Source organism: Ixodes scapularis, unplaced genomic scaffold, assembly GCF_016920785.2.
Source record: "Ixodes scapularis isolate PalLabHiFi unplaced genomic scaffold, ASM1692078v2 PGA_scaffold4__175_contigs__length_147842914, whole genome shotgun sequence".
In the NCBI taxonomy this organism is placed as follows: Eukaryota; Metazoa; Arthropoda; class Arachnida; order Ixodida; family Ixodidae; genus Ixodes; species Ixodes scapularis.
The window spans coordinates 16,579,583-16,596,961 of NW_024609879.1; the positions used below are offsets into that span (position 1 = coordinate 16,579,583).

The 17,379-nt window shown below is 45.6% G+C and overlaps 2 protein-coding genes across 2 annotated transcripts in view; one reads left to right on the forward strand and one right to left on the reverse strand.

Moving 5' to 3' along the window:
• LOC115313488 (luciferin 4-monooxygenase-like) overlaps positions 1–17,379 on the reverse strand; it is a 107,531-nt gene that overhangs the window by 36,568 nt on the left and 53,584 nt on the right. The gene's annotated exons all lie outside the window — the stretch shown is intronic.
• On the forward strand, positions 4,096–16,281 carry LOC121047555. The gene is made up of 9 exons (XM_042293269.1): positions 4,096–4,717; positions 4,797–5,001; positions 6,307–6,607; positions 7,326–7,695; positions 7,808–7,981; positions 9,614–9,800; positions 10,458–10,700; positions 11,959–12,130; positions 14,937–16,281. The coding sequence occupies exons 1-9, from the start codon at positions 4,358–4,360 to the stop codon at positions 15,013–15,015; spliced, it is 2,091 nt and encodes a 696-aa protein (XP_042149203.1). The 5' UTR covers positions 4,096–4,357; the 3' UTR covers positions 15,016–16,281.

Consider the following 17,379-nt stretch of genomic DNA (forward strand, 5'->3'; position numbering starts at 1 on the left):
AGGCTGTCGGCAAAGCTTGATCCACGTCAAAGGAAGAAAGAGGGAAAGTCTCCAGACAAAAAATTGTGGTCAGCGGCCTTCGAAAAAGACTTTCCGGAATCGCACTGTCGTCCCTCCACGCGCTGATATGAAAGCACCCGAGCTTCTACCACGTGGTTCATGACACAGCCTGAGCCATGTCGGCGACCGGTTCGCGAGGGGTTGGCGGTGGGGTTACGTTGATGGTCACTCGGATTAGCCCTTGCTGTACTGAGCTACCGCCTGCAGTGCCTTATCGCCGGCTGGTGTCAACAACGAGAACACACACACCCTGTCTATACCAAAACTACAAGCGTTCACCGCACACGCGTCGCCGCCGCTTTTAAGCTTTTGTGAAATTGCTTTCTTTTGCCGCGGAGAACCGCCTTATCTTAACTACGCGCCTGAAATCCTTCCAGGCGGGCGTACACAATATCAAGCGTTTCGAGAAATGCCCGTGGAGTAGAACTATGGGAAAATTCGGAACCCGCGATGTCGATATCGTCGCCGTTGTGTTAGTACGCCGTCGCGTACTGCAGTCCCCCGTTGGGGGAGGGGGGGGGGCGGTCTTACTACGATAACACGGCGACAGCGTTTACACTCTATGTATTTACGCGAGGCTCGAGTATTTGGGGATAATGCTGCCGGTTGGTGTGCCCCTTTGTGCCTGATATTATCGCCCGTGACGCCAGCGAGTGAGATGGCGACAGGCATGACTGCTCAGTAAACAGGCGTCGGCGGCCATGTTTTGCTGGTTGAAGCGAACCCCCTTGTCCTTGACAGCGAGCGGGGAAATGCGAAAAAAAGATTGTATCGGCCGTTTTGCCAGAACTAGCGACGAGTGTCGTGTGCGGTTTCCGGCAACTATTCTGCCATAATCGTGAGCTTAGCGAGGAAATGATTTTTGCTAGCCACAGAACACTACCACGCAGAAAGAAAATGCTTGAACATGTTTTTGTTCTGGATATATATCAGGGATATATATGAGAGAGAGAGAGATGAAGGTAGAGCGGAAGAGGGAATAGCATATAGTGTCGCAGGAGAATAAAGTAAACAAAGTTCCTAGTGGCCGATGGCTGCATGATCTTTTCTCGGATCACTAGTCCGTAATATGATACCTCTTTGTACACAGTAGTTTCTCCTTAATTTAAGTGTGTCAACGATTTCTTTAGTTATCATTGGCCTCATCTGAATAAAAATATATAAAAGATGTGTGTTGGTTTCATGAAACTGGAACTCAGAGTCAGTTCTTGTATAAAACACTGCTAAGTGTAGGCTTTGAAAAAGGACCCTACTTTGGGGAGTTGTATCTTCTTTCTCAATAAAATGATGCAACATGTTTTTAATGCAAATGAATGCCGAAATAGAGTATAACAGGTTACCTAAATTTAAAAAAAATCGAGGGTGGTGTTTTTTTTTATTCGCATCAGAATTTTTCTTTGTTTGATTTTTTTTCCATGTTTGACTAAATATATCCTAACTATTGTATCACACAGATACCTTAGTTATTTTTTAAATATTAGCTATATATTAGTAGAATAATATCTGCAAATTTTATCATAATGATTAAATTATTTCATGAGATACAGATTTCCAAAGTTTGCCATTTGTCGTTCTAGCAGGCATGTTTGGCAATTTTTAGAAAACTAAATAAATTTTAATAAATATTATTACTTTATATTACAAGCAAGTTGTACCCATAGTTTGTTTGTAAAAAGTTTTAAAATTCTCCTAATTTTATTGTTTTAATTATTCACTTTCAAACTTGCCCCCTCCATCATGCGCGTTATTGCAACTGTCCACCTCTCCCTGCCTTACGATTTTTCTTGTCTCCAAATTTTTTTTCTGGTCAAAACTAAGTGTGGATTCGTTCATACCAGACACCAGACAATAACATATAAAAACATCAGTTGATTTGAAAATGTCGACTAGCCATCCTTTGATCGATCTTATCTGAAATCACCCGGGTACATATACGCATGGTGGTGTCTTTTTTTTTCAACAGAAGGGGAAATTCTTTATATGTAGGCTTGATAAGACAATGAAACTGGTTGAACTTTTCGAAATGTTGAGAAGTCTCGAGTGAGAGGTGGAACTCTTTTAATTTTCGCGTTAAACTGTACAAGACTTAATTTTTAATGAACATTTTCCGCAAGGTGATTAACATTTTCAGTTAGGACATTTTGTATATTCGTTAAAATTCGGAGATGTGTTAACTTTAGTAATTTGTTAAAAGATCGCAAAGTGTTTAACGTACGTTCTTATTCCACACCTCTTTCAGAAATCGTTCAAAGAAGGGAGAGTGTAGTATTTACATTTGTCGGTCTTTTTAGTTTTGTCAAAGATGGCATAACAACGGACATCCGTTCTGTAATAAAAGAAGGTGCCACGCGCTGGCGGCCTCGAGGCCAGCCCTCGGTCAGACGTTTAACAACACTCGAACAGGACGGTTGTCTTTCCTTTCGCCGCCGGGTAAACCAGACAGGGTTCACTCGGGAAGACGGCTTCTCCGGCTCGGCCATGGAACACCGGCAGCTCCGTCCGATGAGTCTTTCATAGTTTTAGCGCCCCGTAGGCGGAATAGTACAGGTGACCATATTCCTTAAGGTAGAAAACGAAACATCCCAGGGGGCGGGGGGGGGGGGGGGGGGGGGGGGGTTACTAAAGATTGAGATTGGGAGTACAACTTGAATTAAATAACTGTTCCGATTTCAAAACTTTACCGTATTACACTAAGTCCTGGAACAAATACACTGAAGAGCGGTTCTAAAGTTTACTCTCTGAGTAAATATTTTAAAGCAACTACGGTAATTTTTCTAACATATCCCTTTGACGAGTAGGCATAGTTGCGGTTTGCTTCAACTCGCTTGGTGCCAATTTCAAAACTATGCACTCCTGCGAAAACGGGACATGATTCTTTATTGGGACGAAAAGACGGGACGGCAGAAGAGGACCTCAAAAACGGGACTGTCCGGGCCAAAACGGGACGTGACGTCAGCCTACTACAAATAATAATAAGTAATGGAAACTGAGCTATTTCTGTTTATAAACTGGAATGCCTTCAGGTGGCTATTGATGACTATTAGAATATATTTCTGACCAGATTGGCTCAATGGCTACTAATGGCTGTTAGTCAATATAATAGCGATTATCTGATGTCTGAGTGTTTATGAATGAGAATGCTTCACGTTGCTATTATCGGCTATAAGCACCTATTTTCGGTTAGATTGGCTGCAAATGGCTACAGACCGCTAGTAGTAGATAACTATTGCTTGATTTACGAAATAGAATGGCTTCGAGTGGATAATGTTGGCTATTTGTATTTATTTTTGACCAGATGGAAGTGAAATGGCTGCTGATGGATATTGATGAGATCATAAACAATTATGTGCTATTTCGGTGCTTAAAATAAGTATGGCTTCAAGCGGCTATTATTGGCTTATGCATAAAATTTGAGATAAATGTCATTGAAATGGCTACAAATGGCTATTAGTGACTAGTGTTGATATTTATGGGCATTCTAGTGTTGACTAACTGGAATGACTTTAAATTACCATTGTTGGCTATTAGCATCTATTTCTGACCAGATTGGCTTCAAATGGCTAGCAATGACTATTAGTGAGTATAATTGACAATTACGTGCTATTTTAGTGTTTATCGATGAAAATGGCCAGAAGTGGCTATTACTGGCTAGAAGCATTTATTTTTATGGCAATGGCTTGATTTAACTACAAATGGCTCTTAGTGACTAGTGTTGATAGTAATGAGCGATTTTCGTGTTTACCGACTGGAATGGCTTTAAGTGGCTATTGTTGGCTATTAACATCTATTTCTGTGCAGATTGGATTTAATTGATGGCTAGCAATGGGTATTAAAGGAGCTGTGCAACGATTTTAACTTTGAAAGAATTGGCATCTTCTGCTTTTGATATTGTTCACCTTGTCACAAATGACAGAAAACACACCCCCTTTCATCGAAATGTTGCGATTTCGCCGCGTAATCGCGAGGTAAAAATTAGAATATTCCCAGACCTGCAGCCGCGAGCGGCCGCCATGGGAAACACGCGCGTGACGTCACTTGGGTACCTGTATAAAAGATATAAAGTTCTGCAAATACCTGCTCAATAAAGGGTATCTTTTCCATAAATATTGCCGTCCCAACAACATAAATGCTTGAAAAACGTAGTATCAATTACAGAAATTTTTAGTGGCGCCATCTACCCGAGGTCAATAAAACCGACAGCTCGAGCAGCATCAGCGGCTAGCACGAGGAGCCGAACGAGCGCTTTGGTTTGGTTTTCCGCCGTGTCGATCTCGACTTCGAACGTCGCCGCTCGGCAATGCCGACCGGGTGCTCCGTTCTCCTGTGTCCTAACCGGACTGCACAAAGCCCTCTTGTCCGTGCTAAAAAGCTCCAGTTCCATCGTTTACCACGCGAAGAACGTCTCAGAAGTGAGTGGTGTGGAAGGATTGGTAGAAGGGACCCTGGACAGGCAGACGTGCGCGTGTGCTCCGAACACTTCGACAGCGACCGCGACTACCGTCGCCTGCCAAGTGTTCTTCGCGATGCCGGGCAGACGATGAAGAACGTCTACCTGAAGCCAGATGCTATTCCTTCGCTCCGACTGCCCCCCACTGCGAAGCGCCTCTCCCCTGCCAAGGACCCAGCCGTGCCAACGTCGAAGCGCCGAAGAACTGAGGTAAGTGTCGCACGTTCGCGAGCGGCACACGGTCGTGAACCTTTCGAGCACAGGTTTACGAACATTTTTGCTTTAGCAGAACGATGAGCCGGTGGAGGTGGATTGCTTCGAGAGGACCACACCTCGCGAGCACAGCTGTCATTGTCGTCACCGACCGGCGACACGCGACACAGCGGTCCAGGCCGACCTGCATGAAAATCCGGGACCCGCACAGACTCCGAGGCCGCCTGGCACGAAGGACAGTTCTGTGGGCACAGACCGATGGCTGGGAAAGCGATCTACCGGTACGCATCAAAAAAAGCCGCCTGTATTCGCGTGCTTGACGTCATATTGCAGGAGAAACTGTAGGAAGGGTCTTCATTGCTCTGCCAAGTGCCTTCCGACGGCACTCCACGCGAATATTGACAATACTGCGCGAATGTGCTTTTTTTTTTTTTTTTTTTTTTCGCGTTTGCATGGTGTTTTTGTTTTTCTATGCGGTTTCATTTTGCTTCGAGCTCAAACGATTTTGAATTCCTTCTTTCTGTGGAAAGTGTCGAACATTGCGTCCAAAACTCCACCTTTCATGTGTTTACGGGAAGAAAAAGAGAGGAAGGGGTAATGCATTCCAGAATGTAACACTAGCCCACGCCATGACATCTACTGCCCCCAGAACTTGTGGACAAATTTCGAACGAGCACATAAAGTGCCCTCAGATGACACATATGAACACACTTGATGGTACACCAGCAACAGCATAAATTCTACGCAAATTTAGTACTGTACTATTTCTTAATTTAACTGGGACATGAGGGATGTAGTCTTATTCCTTCTTGTCGTTAGGCCAGGTAAACCCTATAAACGTGCTGCTGCTTGTTGTAGGTAACTAGATAATAATAATAATCTCTAGCAAAGGTAGCGGTACACTAGGTGACCTGCAAAGCTAGACAGATAGGCTGGAGCCCTTACTTATCAGCGTTTGCTAGCCAGCCAGCCGAAGCAATAGAATGCAAATTAAAACAAATAACGAAACAAAGGAGAGGCAGGTAACACCGCCTAGATACAAAGTCCCAGTGCCGGAGCCCCCAGCACCATTCGGGACGGGAAAACAGAATATTTTTTCCAGCCGAGCCCAAATGCCATGCCAGCGCGACTGAGACACTTTCAGCCGAGCACCGGCGCAATACTCTCACCAGGCCCACACCACACACCGCCTAACTGCAGCCGATGCAGGGGGCCGGGGTCTGGGCCCTGTATCCAGGCGGCATTGCGGAAGGCACATGTTACCTTGAAAGCTAACACGAAAGTCAGTGTGCATGCACAGCCCTGGTTGGCCTTCACCTTCTTTGACTTTCCATTGTATTTCACTCTCCAGGTCTAGGTTGTCGTTTATTTCAATGTGGAATAACCAAAAAATTTTTACTATTCGAGCGTGTTGGTGCTTTTCAAAACATTTAGGAAGTGGAGACACATAAGGGACGTCCCTTATGTGTCTCCACTTTCTAAATGTTAAGAAAAAAAATGTTACTGCTAGAATGCCATTTTGTGGAGGCTTGTACTAGTCAAACAGGATGAAGAGTCGGATAAGTAAACCTCTTTTTGCCCTTCAGGCACGCAGTGGAATTCCTACGCCAAAGGTATCACCGCCCACTGGGTACAGACCGAGGACTTGGAGACGCCCGACAGTAGCAGCACCACTGCCGGCAGCAACAGCACAACCACTGCCGCAGCCTTCGCCTCCACCACCACTACCTCTGCAGTGCCACCGCGAAGACCGGGCCCAGCATGTGCAATGAGCCCTGTCCTCAGTGATTCGGACGAGGAGGAGGAGGAAGAAGAGGACGACGACGACGGCGACGACTGCGACGATGACCCTCTGTGGGAGCCACCCACCAAAGGAGGCTTTGTCGAGTAAGAATGGTTTCCTCTTGGGATGAGGCAGGCTAAATATGAATGAACATTTACAGCTGGCACCAATATGTGCTGGCACATGTCTTGTGCTAGCTGAATTGATCAAAATGCCGCTTAGGCTGCCCCTTGCATGCCGAGTCACAGAACCAAACACCACAATGCAGCAGTAAGGGACCTAGTGCTCCTAGCATGGCATTATTGCCTCCTGCCTGAGTACCCTTGTTCCAGCTTGTACTGCTGCTTAATTTACCAATACAACGGATCAAGAGCAGGCCATAGCAAGAAGAACGAGAAGTGTTCCACACGACTGTGGTGGCTTTGCTATTGATTGCAAACCTTTCGGGTCGTATGTTTCACAGCACAGAATTTTTTTTTTCTTTTCAAGAACAGGTAGGGGTAGTTGCCAGTGCTTTGCAATGGTTTCACATGCTAACAAATATACGAAAAGACAACATCAAATTGTGATCCCAACTTATTTTATGTAAATATCAATCTGAATTTTAAGGGACCATAAATAACAAATAAATAAACTTGACTAAACCATTTTGCAAATTCTTTTTGGAAGTTTGTTATAAGTAGGGTTCATCTTGGACCGAATGTTTCTGAAATTGTATTAGTGAACGGTTCAGAAAATGAACAAGGCAGCATTGCTCCTTTAGTTTTTGTAAGCCAAGCACAGAAGTGACTGTTGATCAGTAAGCACTCACAACTTTTCCAGGAGTGCCACCACTGTGTCCGGAGAGCCAGACTACAAAGAACGAAAGTTCCTCGTGTTTGAGAGCAGCCTGCGGCAGTTGTTTGCGGTCTGCCAGACGTGCTACAGCCCCTGCAGTGTGTCACTGAGCACGATTGGCACGCTCCTGATGGTGCACACCTCTTGCCCCGCTGGGCATAAGAACCGTTGGGACAGTCAGCCCTACATCAACGGCAGGCCTCTGGGGAACCTCCTCATCACCAGCTTCGTCCTGTTCACGGGGGCCTCCCCAACCATCACGCTGCGCCTGCTCCGCCTAATGAACATCGTGGTGATCTCAATGAAGACATACACAAACTACCAGCGGGCAATTTTGATCCCAGCTGTTGAACAGGTGATTATGATGCTATCTTATGAGCATTATCTGACATGCTTTTGTATCCCAATGCAGTGTTTGACCACACTGCTTGCTAAAGTACCAAGCATTTTACTTTTATCTCCCACAGGTGTGGGAGGAGGAGCAGGAGAAGCTGTTGGGAGAGCTCCGTGACCAATCCCTTGACCTTGCTGGTGACGGGAGGTGCGACTCCCCAGGCTACAGCGCAAAATATCTGACGTACTCTCTTCATGCACCCCACGTGAACAAGATCGTTCACTTAGAACAGGTTCAGGTAGGAGAGGTAAGGAAGGGATCCATCGTCCTCATTACAATAACATGTAATTTTGTGAAACAGAATTAATACACTCAGTTGCACAGCAAAGCTTCTAACTAAACCTAATGCTTTTGGCACTTTTTGTGTTTGGCAATGTCATTTGGCACTGTTGTGACCAAAGCCAGGTCGTCGTGGCTTTCGGCAACTTGGAGTGATTCTGAAAAACACAAGCAGGCAGCTTTTATTTTTTTATACTTCGGGTTTTTTTGAAAAAGATTAAATTTCGTTTCTTGTATTATGGTCACCCGCAATCTTCGGTAGACCTTTTCTGCTTCAAACATTTCTTGCCCTTTCACCCACCATGTGTCTCTACGGAATGTCACAGAAGTACTTGACCCACAGAGTTCACAAAGCTCTTGTTCCAGACATGTATAGCATTGGCCCGATGAATTGGCCTTTCTAAACAGGTTGCAAGAATCTGTTTGTCAGTGTTATATGCATTCTATGGTGACAGTGTTAGCAGACTGTGCTTGCCTACTTGGATGTGCTACCTACAGATGTCAGAAGCATCGAGGGTGTGCCTAGATAACAGACAATCTTCTGAAAGCTTCTGATGTGTCCTTTAGTGCAGTATGTGTCTGTAATTTATTCAAGCTGCGGTGTTTTAGCCCCATTTCTGGTATGGGATGTGGCGTCGCAAGGTGCTGCATCCTCGTGTCTCAGGTTGCACCATTCATTGGCAGCACCTCCAAGTAGGCAAACACCACCTGCCAGTACTAAATCTCAGTGCAATACATTGAATTTTGTGGTCTGTTTAGAGGTCAGATTCAGTGGGCCCACACTGTATAGTATTGATGCGTTCGCAGCTTTTGAGGCATAGCCGGGCGGTTTGCCTATATGGTTTGGACACCGTAGCGTGGGGTTCAATTCCCAGCAGCGGACACATTTTTAATTCTTATTTTATTTAGGGTACTGGGAGGACCCAGAACAATCTCGAAAGTTCTTGTTTTAGTCTGTTGGCACATCTGTTCTTCTTTAACTATCTATACCCGTTTTCACCTCAAGAAAAAAACAAGTTTTGCACATTGTTCATATGCAGCGCAAAGTAGTTCTTATGAGATTTAGTTGTCGGAGGAAAAAGCAATGCTTTTGGCTTTTGGAGTGTGTACGGCTTAATAAGATAACATATATCTAACCTACAATTCACCCACAAATTCTCCTACATAAAGGGGGAAGTTAATGATGCTCAGCGAGAAGCCGGATTTTTTTTTACTAGTGTTCTTCACGTGAAAACGGGTGTAGTAGGAATGTGGTAGACGGTAGCGTGTTTATAAAAGTGACTTATAGCGCCTGCCTACAGTCAGTCGTCCGGCCGAGGCCCATTGCCACCGTTGCAGGGTGCACAATATTTTCATTTTGGAGGCACAGATTCGCCTTATAAAAAGCAGCTTTTCAGTTTTACTAACATCCACTGCTTCTGTTCGTGACAGCATTACCAATACAGCAATGGTCAGATTGATCCCAAGCTCTGAAACCAAAATTTCTATCTGGCGTCCGGTGCTGAATCGGTAATGCTGCAGGATATGTCAATACATGCAGCGGACGATGTACTGATTAGAGCAACTGGAAATAACTTGTTCTACTATCCTCTGATTACAGTGTGAGGCGGTTCCCAACAGTGGAAGTATGGAGAAGGAAGGCCTGATCAGGTCCCTGGCCTTTGCAAGGGAGAAGGAGCTGACAGTGCGGTCCCTGGCCACGGACAGGCACCGCTCAATCGCCAAGCACATGAGGGAGAAAGAGCCGGCTGTCCTCCACTTCTTCGACGTCTGGCATGTGTCAAAGAGTAAATGGCATTTCTCATGGTCCTATTACCGTACATAAACAGACAACCTACACTGACTGCCGACATGGCAGAAGCAAAGTTCTGGTGACTCCAGCGTCTGCACTATCACTTGGTAATAAATGGGCACCTGTTGCCAGTTGGCAATGTTTAAAACCTGAGAAAGGTAGATGACAAAATGCCCTTGGCATGTCTGCAAGCCGTGTTGCCTAGCAGTGCTACTTCTTTCTGCCTTTTTATATGTTGGTAGTCAACCCTTGTGTTGTGACTCTCTTTTGAAGAGAAGCTGATGTGGCTTTGTAATTGGGATAAACCGTCTATGCCTGTTGGTTTCACCTACACAATCTCGACTATGATTCATTTCTCTTTGTAGTGTCTAAATTATGTCAATTAAATGAACTATAAACAGACTTAAAACTATGATTCTAGCAGCATGATGTTTTCTCTTGTGCTTTTCGCATGCACATCACTTGTTTCTTTAGTTTATTAAAATATGATGGGCAGTTTGCATTACCAGCTGACATAAAGGCAGCAGTGAAAAAAGGCGTGAATATGTTTTGCAAGTGAGATGCTTCCTTTTCCTGTGTTGAATATTTTCTTGCAGATGAGCTGTTCGAAAAACTAGACAAGTGCTAATTCTGCACACTGGTCGAACTGCAGGTGTCAAGAAGAGCCTTAACGCAGCCAGCAAGAGCCATGACTGTGGCTCGCTGGTTGGGTGGGCACAGCCGGCGGTCAACCACATGTACTGGTGTGCGACGGCGAGCCGGGGCAACCCTGACCTGCTGGTGGGTGCCTGGTCGAGCATGACAAGGCACGTGGTCGACGTCCATGCAGACCACCCCGGGATGTACACCAAGTGCCTTCATGAGCCCATCGAAGATGGTGAATGGCTGGTGCCAGGTCAGTAGACGTTTCACATGTCTCTAAAGGTTCTACTTAGCAAGTTGACTTTCGGTGATTTGGAGCAGACAGGAAAAATGAAATTCTTCTAATGAAATGTCCTTCGAGTTATGAGCAAGCACTCAAACAATACTTTTTTTTGTCCTCCACTGTTGGCAGTTTAGTAAACACTATGCATATCGCAAATGTATCTGCAAACGTGATCAGTGTTCGGTTTGTTGAAGGAGTACTTCACAACAGGCAATGCAGCTTTCTCATTTTTCAGCACTCGGCAGCTTGAAACTACAAGCAATGCGATAGTTTTTATGTCTGACCCCATTCACAGTTTCACTCTCAAAATATTGACCAGAGGTTATGAAGTGTGTCGACATCTAGATATCTGTTATACGAAACACCTTCAACTGCCAACAGCTTTGTTGCCAAATAGCCATGGTGGTGTTTTAGGCGTAGTCAGCATATTTGCATGCAAAACAAGCCTTTGAATTAACTAGGTTTGACTGTAGACTGAATTACCGCACCTATTTTACATAGACTTGAATGTATGATTTCCGGGACTGCACCCTTACTTGTAACTATCCAACCATTTAAAGAAAAGACTGAGTTGGAATGAGTAAAGTGTATAAATGAAAGAAATATAGACTTAAATGAAATGCAGTAATGTTTAAGGGACCATAAACACAATTAAAAAAAAAAAGGTTTAGAAAATAGTGTGTTTGAACTCCTTGGATGCTGAACACGCTCCTCAACGTTTTATAGAATTCGGCGACGCATATTTCATGCCTGCAAATAAACTGGCGAAACCGAAACTAGCTATCCTCAATTTCATTTTCTGGTCCTCCGAAATCAGAAGTGACGTCAACACCGAATTAATCGGTTTCGGTAGCATTTAGTGGCTGTCAAGCATGACTTTTGCGGCGAGTGGTAGCAAAGCAGAGACGTCGGGTGCGACGTCTCTGCTCTTGGCGCGCGGACAGGAGCCGCTTCTTTTGTCTTCTCCCACACCTACCAACTGCTTCTCCTGCTCTTCGGGATGTCGCTGTCATTGCTCCTAGTGCAAAGTTTGATGGAATTTCTAAATTGACACAAGGATCAGTTCCACCTAAAACTTACCAACATTGTTAGGGATGTGCCCGGAACATATTATAACCGTCAAATAAAACTTCAAAATCGTGTTTATTGTTCCAATGTAAATGGACTAAATGTTACTCAGGTAAAATTTCGTGCTGCAAGCCTTAATCTTGCTTTCTGTTTGTTTTAGACACACCTGCCCATGCCAGGTTTGTGGACGTCGTGTCCAGCAAGTCCCTACTCAAGGACCTGCGCCAGCTTTCCCCTGACACACAAACCTATGGATTGGAATCTTTCCATAGTGTGCTCAACCGCTTTGCACCCAAGTGGGCTGCCTTTCGCACAAAAGGCATGCTCGCCAGGTATGTACTCACAGAACACATAGAGAAATGTTAGAGAAAGGAGGTGTTGGTGACTACCCACATAGCTAACCGGAAAGCAGGTGATATATTTGTGATGTGCATTTCAGCTCACTGCTTTCCGTTTTAGGATATGTTGTCATTTTCGGCATTCGTCCACTGTTATTTATTTTTTTAGAATAATAAGAAACCCTTTTAAGAGGCAACTCCACTCAATTTCGAAGATTTCGGGATAATGAGTAATTTCAAATTAAAAAGACCTAGTAAAACACACTACGTCGTTTGCTTCGCAAAAAATGGGATATATATTTTCAAACCTAATTTTAAACACGAGCGGAAATCGAAACCGAAACTTTGGCTCCGCCCGGCAACATTGGCCTCGGGCCGCCAAGTGTTGGTACCATCTCGTACCATCACGTGGTATGAGATGTCACGTGATCCTCGGCCCAACGACGGGCAGGATTGGGTCGGGCGTGTGGCTGGTGCGAGTGTCGTCTGCACCTCACTCTTTGCCACGTTTTGGTGTCTACGGCATTCAACGACGTCTGCACAACTGCGGCATAAGTCTGCACATGTGGTGTGCAGACTTATGGCTTATGTGGTGTCCGTAGTATGGATGAAACTCCGAGAGACAATAATCACAATCGGTGAGGCGATGATGGCGGTTGTGACACGGAAGACGGCGGGACCACGGCGGGCGGCCGGACGGCTCCCAAGAAACGCGCTGCGCAGGCGCGTTACACCAATCACGTGGACACCGCTAAGCGCCGAGAGGAAACGTTGCTGACGTCATGCGCTACGCTCGCCCGGATAAGTGAAAACAAGCTAAAGGGGGCCATGATAATGACATTTAGCTCAATGTTGGCTCTGCCCATGCCGTAGCCTTGACTGCGCTGTTGGTTGCGCCTGAATTCGCCCGCTCAAGTCAGCCGATTTCGGCAACTTGGCGAGTTGCAAAGTTTGCCGGACCGTTTAAGAAACATTTAGACAGAACTGCGTCGTAACATTTCACGTGTGGTCTTCCTAGGCGATACTGAAGAGGACTGCATTGTTTTTTCAAAACCAAAAATGAAGCGGAGTTGCCCTTTAAGTTCTTTCAGTGTTTCGGAATTCTTCAGAAAGACGAGAGTCTCAGTGTGAGGGTGTAACATGGTGGCCTAATTCTTTTTTTTAACATCCTGCTCCGTCAGAATCACCGTTGTTTCTCAGTAGATAGAGCGGAGTTGCTAAATATGCAACTCTATGTAGCTGCACGTATAGCCTGGTTGACCTACTGGGCAGTGCACTGGGCTCTCACGCTGGTGGCCGAGATTCAATACCCGGAACCATGGGTGCTTTTATTTTGCTACTTTACTGAAAGGTTCTAGAATGATTGCATAATTAGTGGTAAGTTCCGACTTAGAAAGTTCTATGCCCGATCGTGTTCGTTCGGATGTTCAAGAAACCAGTGTAACATGAAAGAAGAGTTGGCGGGACAGTATGGAGCCATTCATCACCAGTGCTCAACCCTGCTCTCATGCCGATATCGGTGCCTGCGACGTTCCATTATTCTAATTTGTTTCTTTGCCTTTGGGCACAGGTTCACCCCCATTAAATCTATCATTCACCCTGTTTGTTTATCGTTCCTTCGTTGGATTCGTGGCAGTGTGCAGGTTCCAGCACAGACCCAAATGACATGACTGCTATCTCCACTGCTAAGGAAGACCTAAGAATGCAGAAGTTTCATCAAAACATACCGGGCGGCATTTCAAAGCACATACTGTTTGTGGGAGCTGCACCACATTTTGTTTGTCTGCATTCTCTATTTGTTCAGGACCCGTGTAGCAGCGCTACACTGGAATGAGAACAGCGAAAGGGAGCAGGCCGCTACTAAGGCGGGTGAAAGGCAGTGGGCAGTGAGATCGCCCAAGGCCAGGAAAGGGCATCACACCGTCTGCCCCCAAAAGACAAAAGTCACATATGGTATTCTGAAAGAATTCTACTCTGTGGTCTTTTTAATTGGTATTCCTGTACTATTAGGAGATCAATTTACGTAGTGACTACAGCTGATGACTGATTAGTCACAGGGTGTGTACCAACCGGGAGAACCTGGAATTCTCAGAAGATTTCAGTCATCAGGAAAAGTCTGGGAATTATCAAGGAAATCATCAAAAAGTTGACTAAATCAAGGGAAATGACCAATGAAAGTGTCACAGTGGCGCAGAAGAGGGCGCGACGGTATCACATCAGCATAGCCATGCTGAATGTTGCCGAAACAGTCCGAGTATTTTATCGAAATAGGTAAAAATCTGGAAAAGTCACAGAATTTGACATCAGACACCCTGTAGACCAGGACAGTATCTGCCCATAAGTTAAGTGCTCAGATAAACTGCTGTTGCTCACGGCATTGGCTTCATGCATCAAGATGTGTCGTCTGCCCCACGGCATTGGATTTATACGTCAAAAAGATAGTATGTCATCTACTCCATGGCATCAGCAACTTCTAATTTAATGAGAGGCACCCTCTTTTTAATTTCACATGAGGGCCATAATCACCCACGCAAGGTGGAAAATAGGCAGCTGAGGAGGAAGAAGGTTTCACCTGTGCAAACTTTTCTTTCCGGGACAGCGGGTATAAATCTAAATGCGAGCTGACACCTGTTTTATGTGATATAGATGTGTAGAGTATACAATTCTGAGCAGAAATTTATGAAGGCGCATATGTTGTATCACGGTGCTACCGACTTTGCACCGAAACTGAAATAACTGGAAGTAAAATGTTTTGATATAAACTACAGCTATCAAAAAATATGATAAATTAATTTTTCAGATTACGTCGGAAAGCTCGTGGCTCGGGCCGTGGCAATCTGCAAGGACATCGGACCTCTGAGGGAGGTCTTCAAGCTTGATGCGAGGACGCCGCGTCTGCCAAACCTGAACCGGAGCTGCGACAGACCACCAAAGGAGGATCTGGTTGCTGCCAGAATCAGCCGTTTTGGAAAGAAGGCGCCCAACGCAACGGAGTAATGGTTTGCTTTGCAAGCACAATACCAGCGCACTCCACTTGCTGGTTGAGTTCTTGTTGCAGTTGGGGCTGTTGTAACATGAGATGGAGTGGGGCTCTGGTCGCTCGCACTGTGTATTTGAGGAAGCTGGCATTTTGCCTGACGACTTTTCCGTTTCGAGATGCCTTGATGCAGGATCCTCGGAATGAGATAACAGTGAAAGACCTGGGGTCATAAAATGGGGTGGATTTGTTGTGCTGCTGTTCTCTGCAGAGCGCGAGTTGACTTGAAATGAAGTTGTACGTTTGTGCGTAATGTCACTTGTTGACATATGCCTTGTCGTATCTTTTCCTCGCTGCATCTGTTTGTTGTGCCTCGATCTCGGTGTAGCCTTTGTCACCAGGGTTAGGAAGTACTGGTAACATGTTGCACACTTCCCAGTTCTTTGACAGATGAGGTGGTGATGGCTTGGTGTTCACTGCGAGCACCTTTCTTTTGTTTTCGTCGGGCTGCTAGAGTTTTGTTTTATGATGCTGACGTTGTGCTTCGCCTCTTCGAATAGCCGGCCTTGCTTGAGTATTCCTTGTACGTCGAGGTCGTGTTGTATGGTATAGCGGCGCAGCCTTGAGGACTTTGTCGTGATGAGGATCTGGTTTTTAATCTCGGTGTCCAGGCCAACGAACACACAGTGCCTCGCAAGCTGCCGCAGTCAAGCGTAAAACAGGTTGAGTGACTCGCTTCCCACCTGCTTCGTCTGCTGAAAGCGGTAAACTTCGAAGCTCGTAGTTACCTGGGGTAGGAGTAAGCGTCGAGCTTCCTGCGTGTAGCTGTGTATAGAGCAGTTGTGTCGCTGCAGAACTTTGCTGCGGTTGAGACAGGCGCAGTCACTGGAGGTTCTGGTAGCATGCAGCAAGTGTCGTAGAGGTCTTCTCCGATATAGTGCAACTGAAAGGCGGTGTTCCTGGCATCATTTTGATTCCACAGGCGACCACAAAGTCCTCGAACCGTTTTACCCACATTGACCACTCAGTGCCGACATTATTGGTATCAGTGACACGAGCGTCAAAGGAGGGAAATGGGGGGGAGCACGCCTTAGTCCATCTTGCTAGGCAGGTGTCATTTGTTGGATGCGTCGGGGTCCATTCCACTTCATTGCAGGGCGATCCTTATGCTGTTCTTGCACATTTTCTTGGTCATTTGTAGCGTTGTCTGCGTTTAGGAGGAATGAATTTCGTCCGGTTATGATTCGGAACAAAACATGTTTATTACACATTCATAGCTATCTCGGATCATGTGTCCATGGATGTGTTAGAATCTCCTAGGATACTGCACTATTGAACTGTTCATTACAGTACAGTAGACCAAAGAGGCATGGCCTGGTTTGTGCCTACCAGGTTGAAGGAGAGGGAACGAAGTATGAGCTTGGTCTGGCTTTATTTTCACAGTCCCCACTTTTTTGCAATTCAGGCAAAGGAACATACCCCCGAATTTTGTGAATTCCAAAAGTGAGAATTGAGGGCCTCTAGAGGCCAGTGTTTTCTTTCGCATGCTCCTAAATTTCACTAATCCTTCAATTCGCGAAATTCACCAAATTAAGGGCTTGCAAAAGTAAAGGGTTTTACAGTATTGGGACAGCCAGTCAGCGTGCCCATATGCAGGGCACACCAACACTCGGATACAGCAGTTCTCACACAAACCCCCAAGGGTCCTCAAGAGCATTCATGGGGGGGAGTCGTCTTCCTTGCATTAGGGCATGTCAAATCAAGGACACGAAACAGGGTGTCCGATGTTGGCACATTATTGTCTAGCGTACATCACCTTTTACACTGATTGCAAGCTGCGAGTACCACTTCATATGTAGCACAATCTGAGTACCTGCAAATGCACTATGTTTTTGGGACCTTGCCTTGCAGCCTTGTTTTGTGTGTGTTTAGTTGATACGTTTGGTTTACATCCCGTCTGCCCCCTTTTCACATAATAAGTCTTGTGTCAAACTGATAGGGGAGGACGCTCACTCGAGTCAAGCCTCGGCTAAAGTGCGATGTGCTTATCAGTTTGTGCTGAGCCCCGAGTGAGCATCCTCTCCTTGAAGCAGAATGAAATTGCCCGCAGTGCCCCCGCCAGCCACCGCCTCGGTCACGCTCTCCCAGTGGGTCCTTCGTATTGCAGCACATTGTACATGAATAGTGCAAAATAAACAGCAATGCTTCGTAAGCTGTAGGAAGTACTGAATGTAGAATGACTACATGAACAGTGCAAAATTGATTG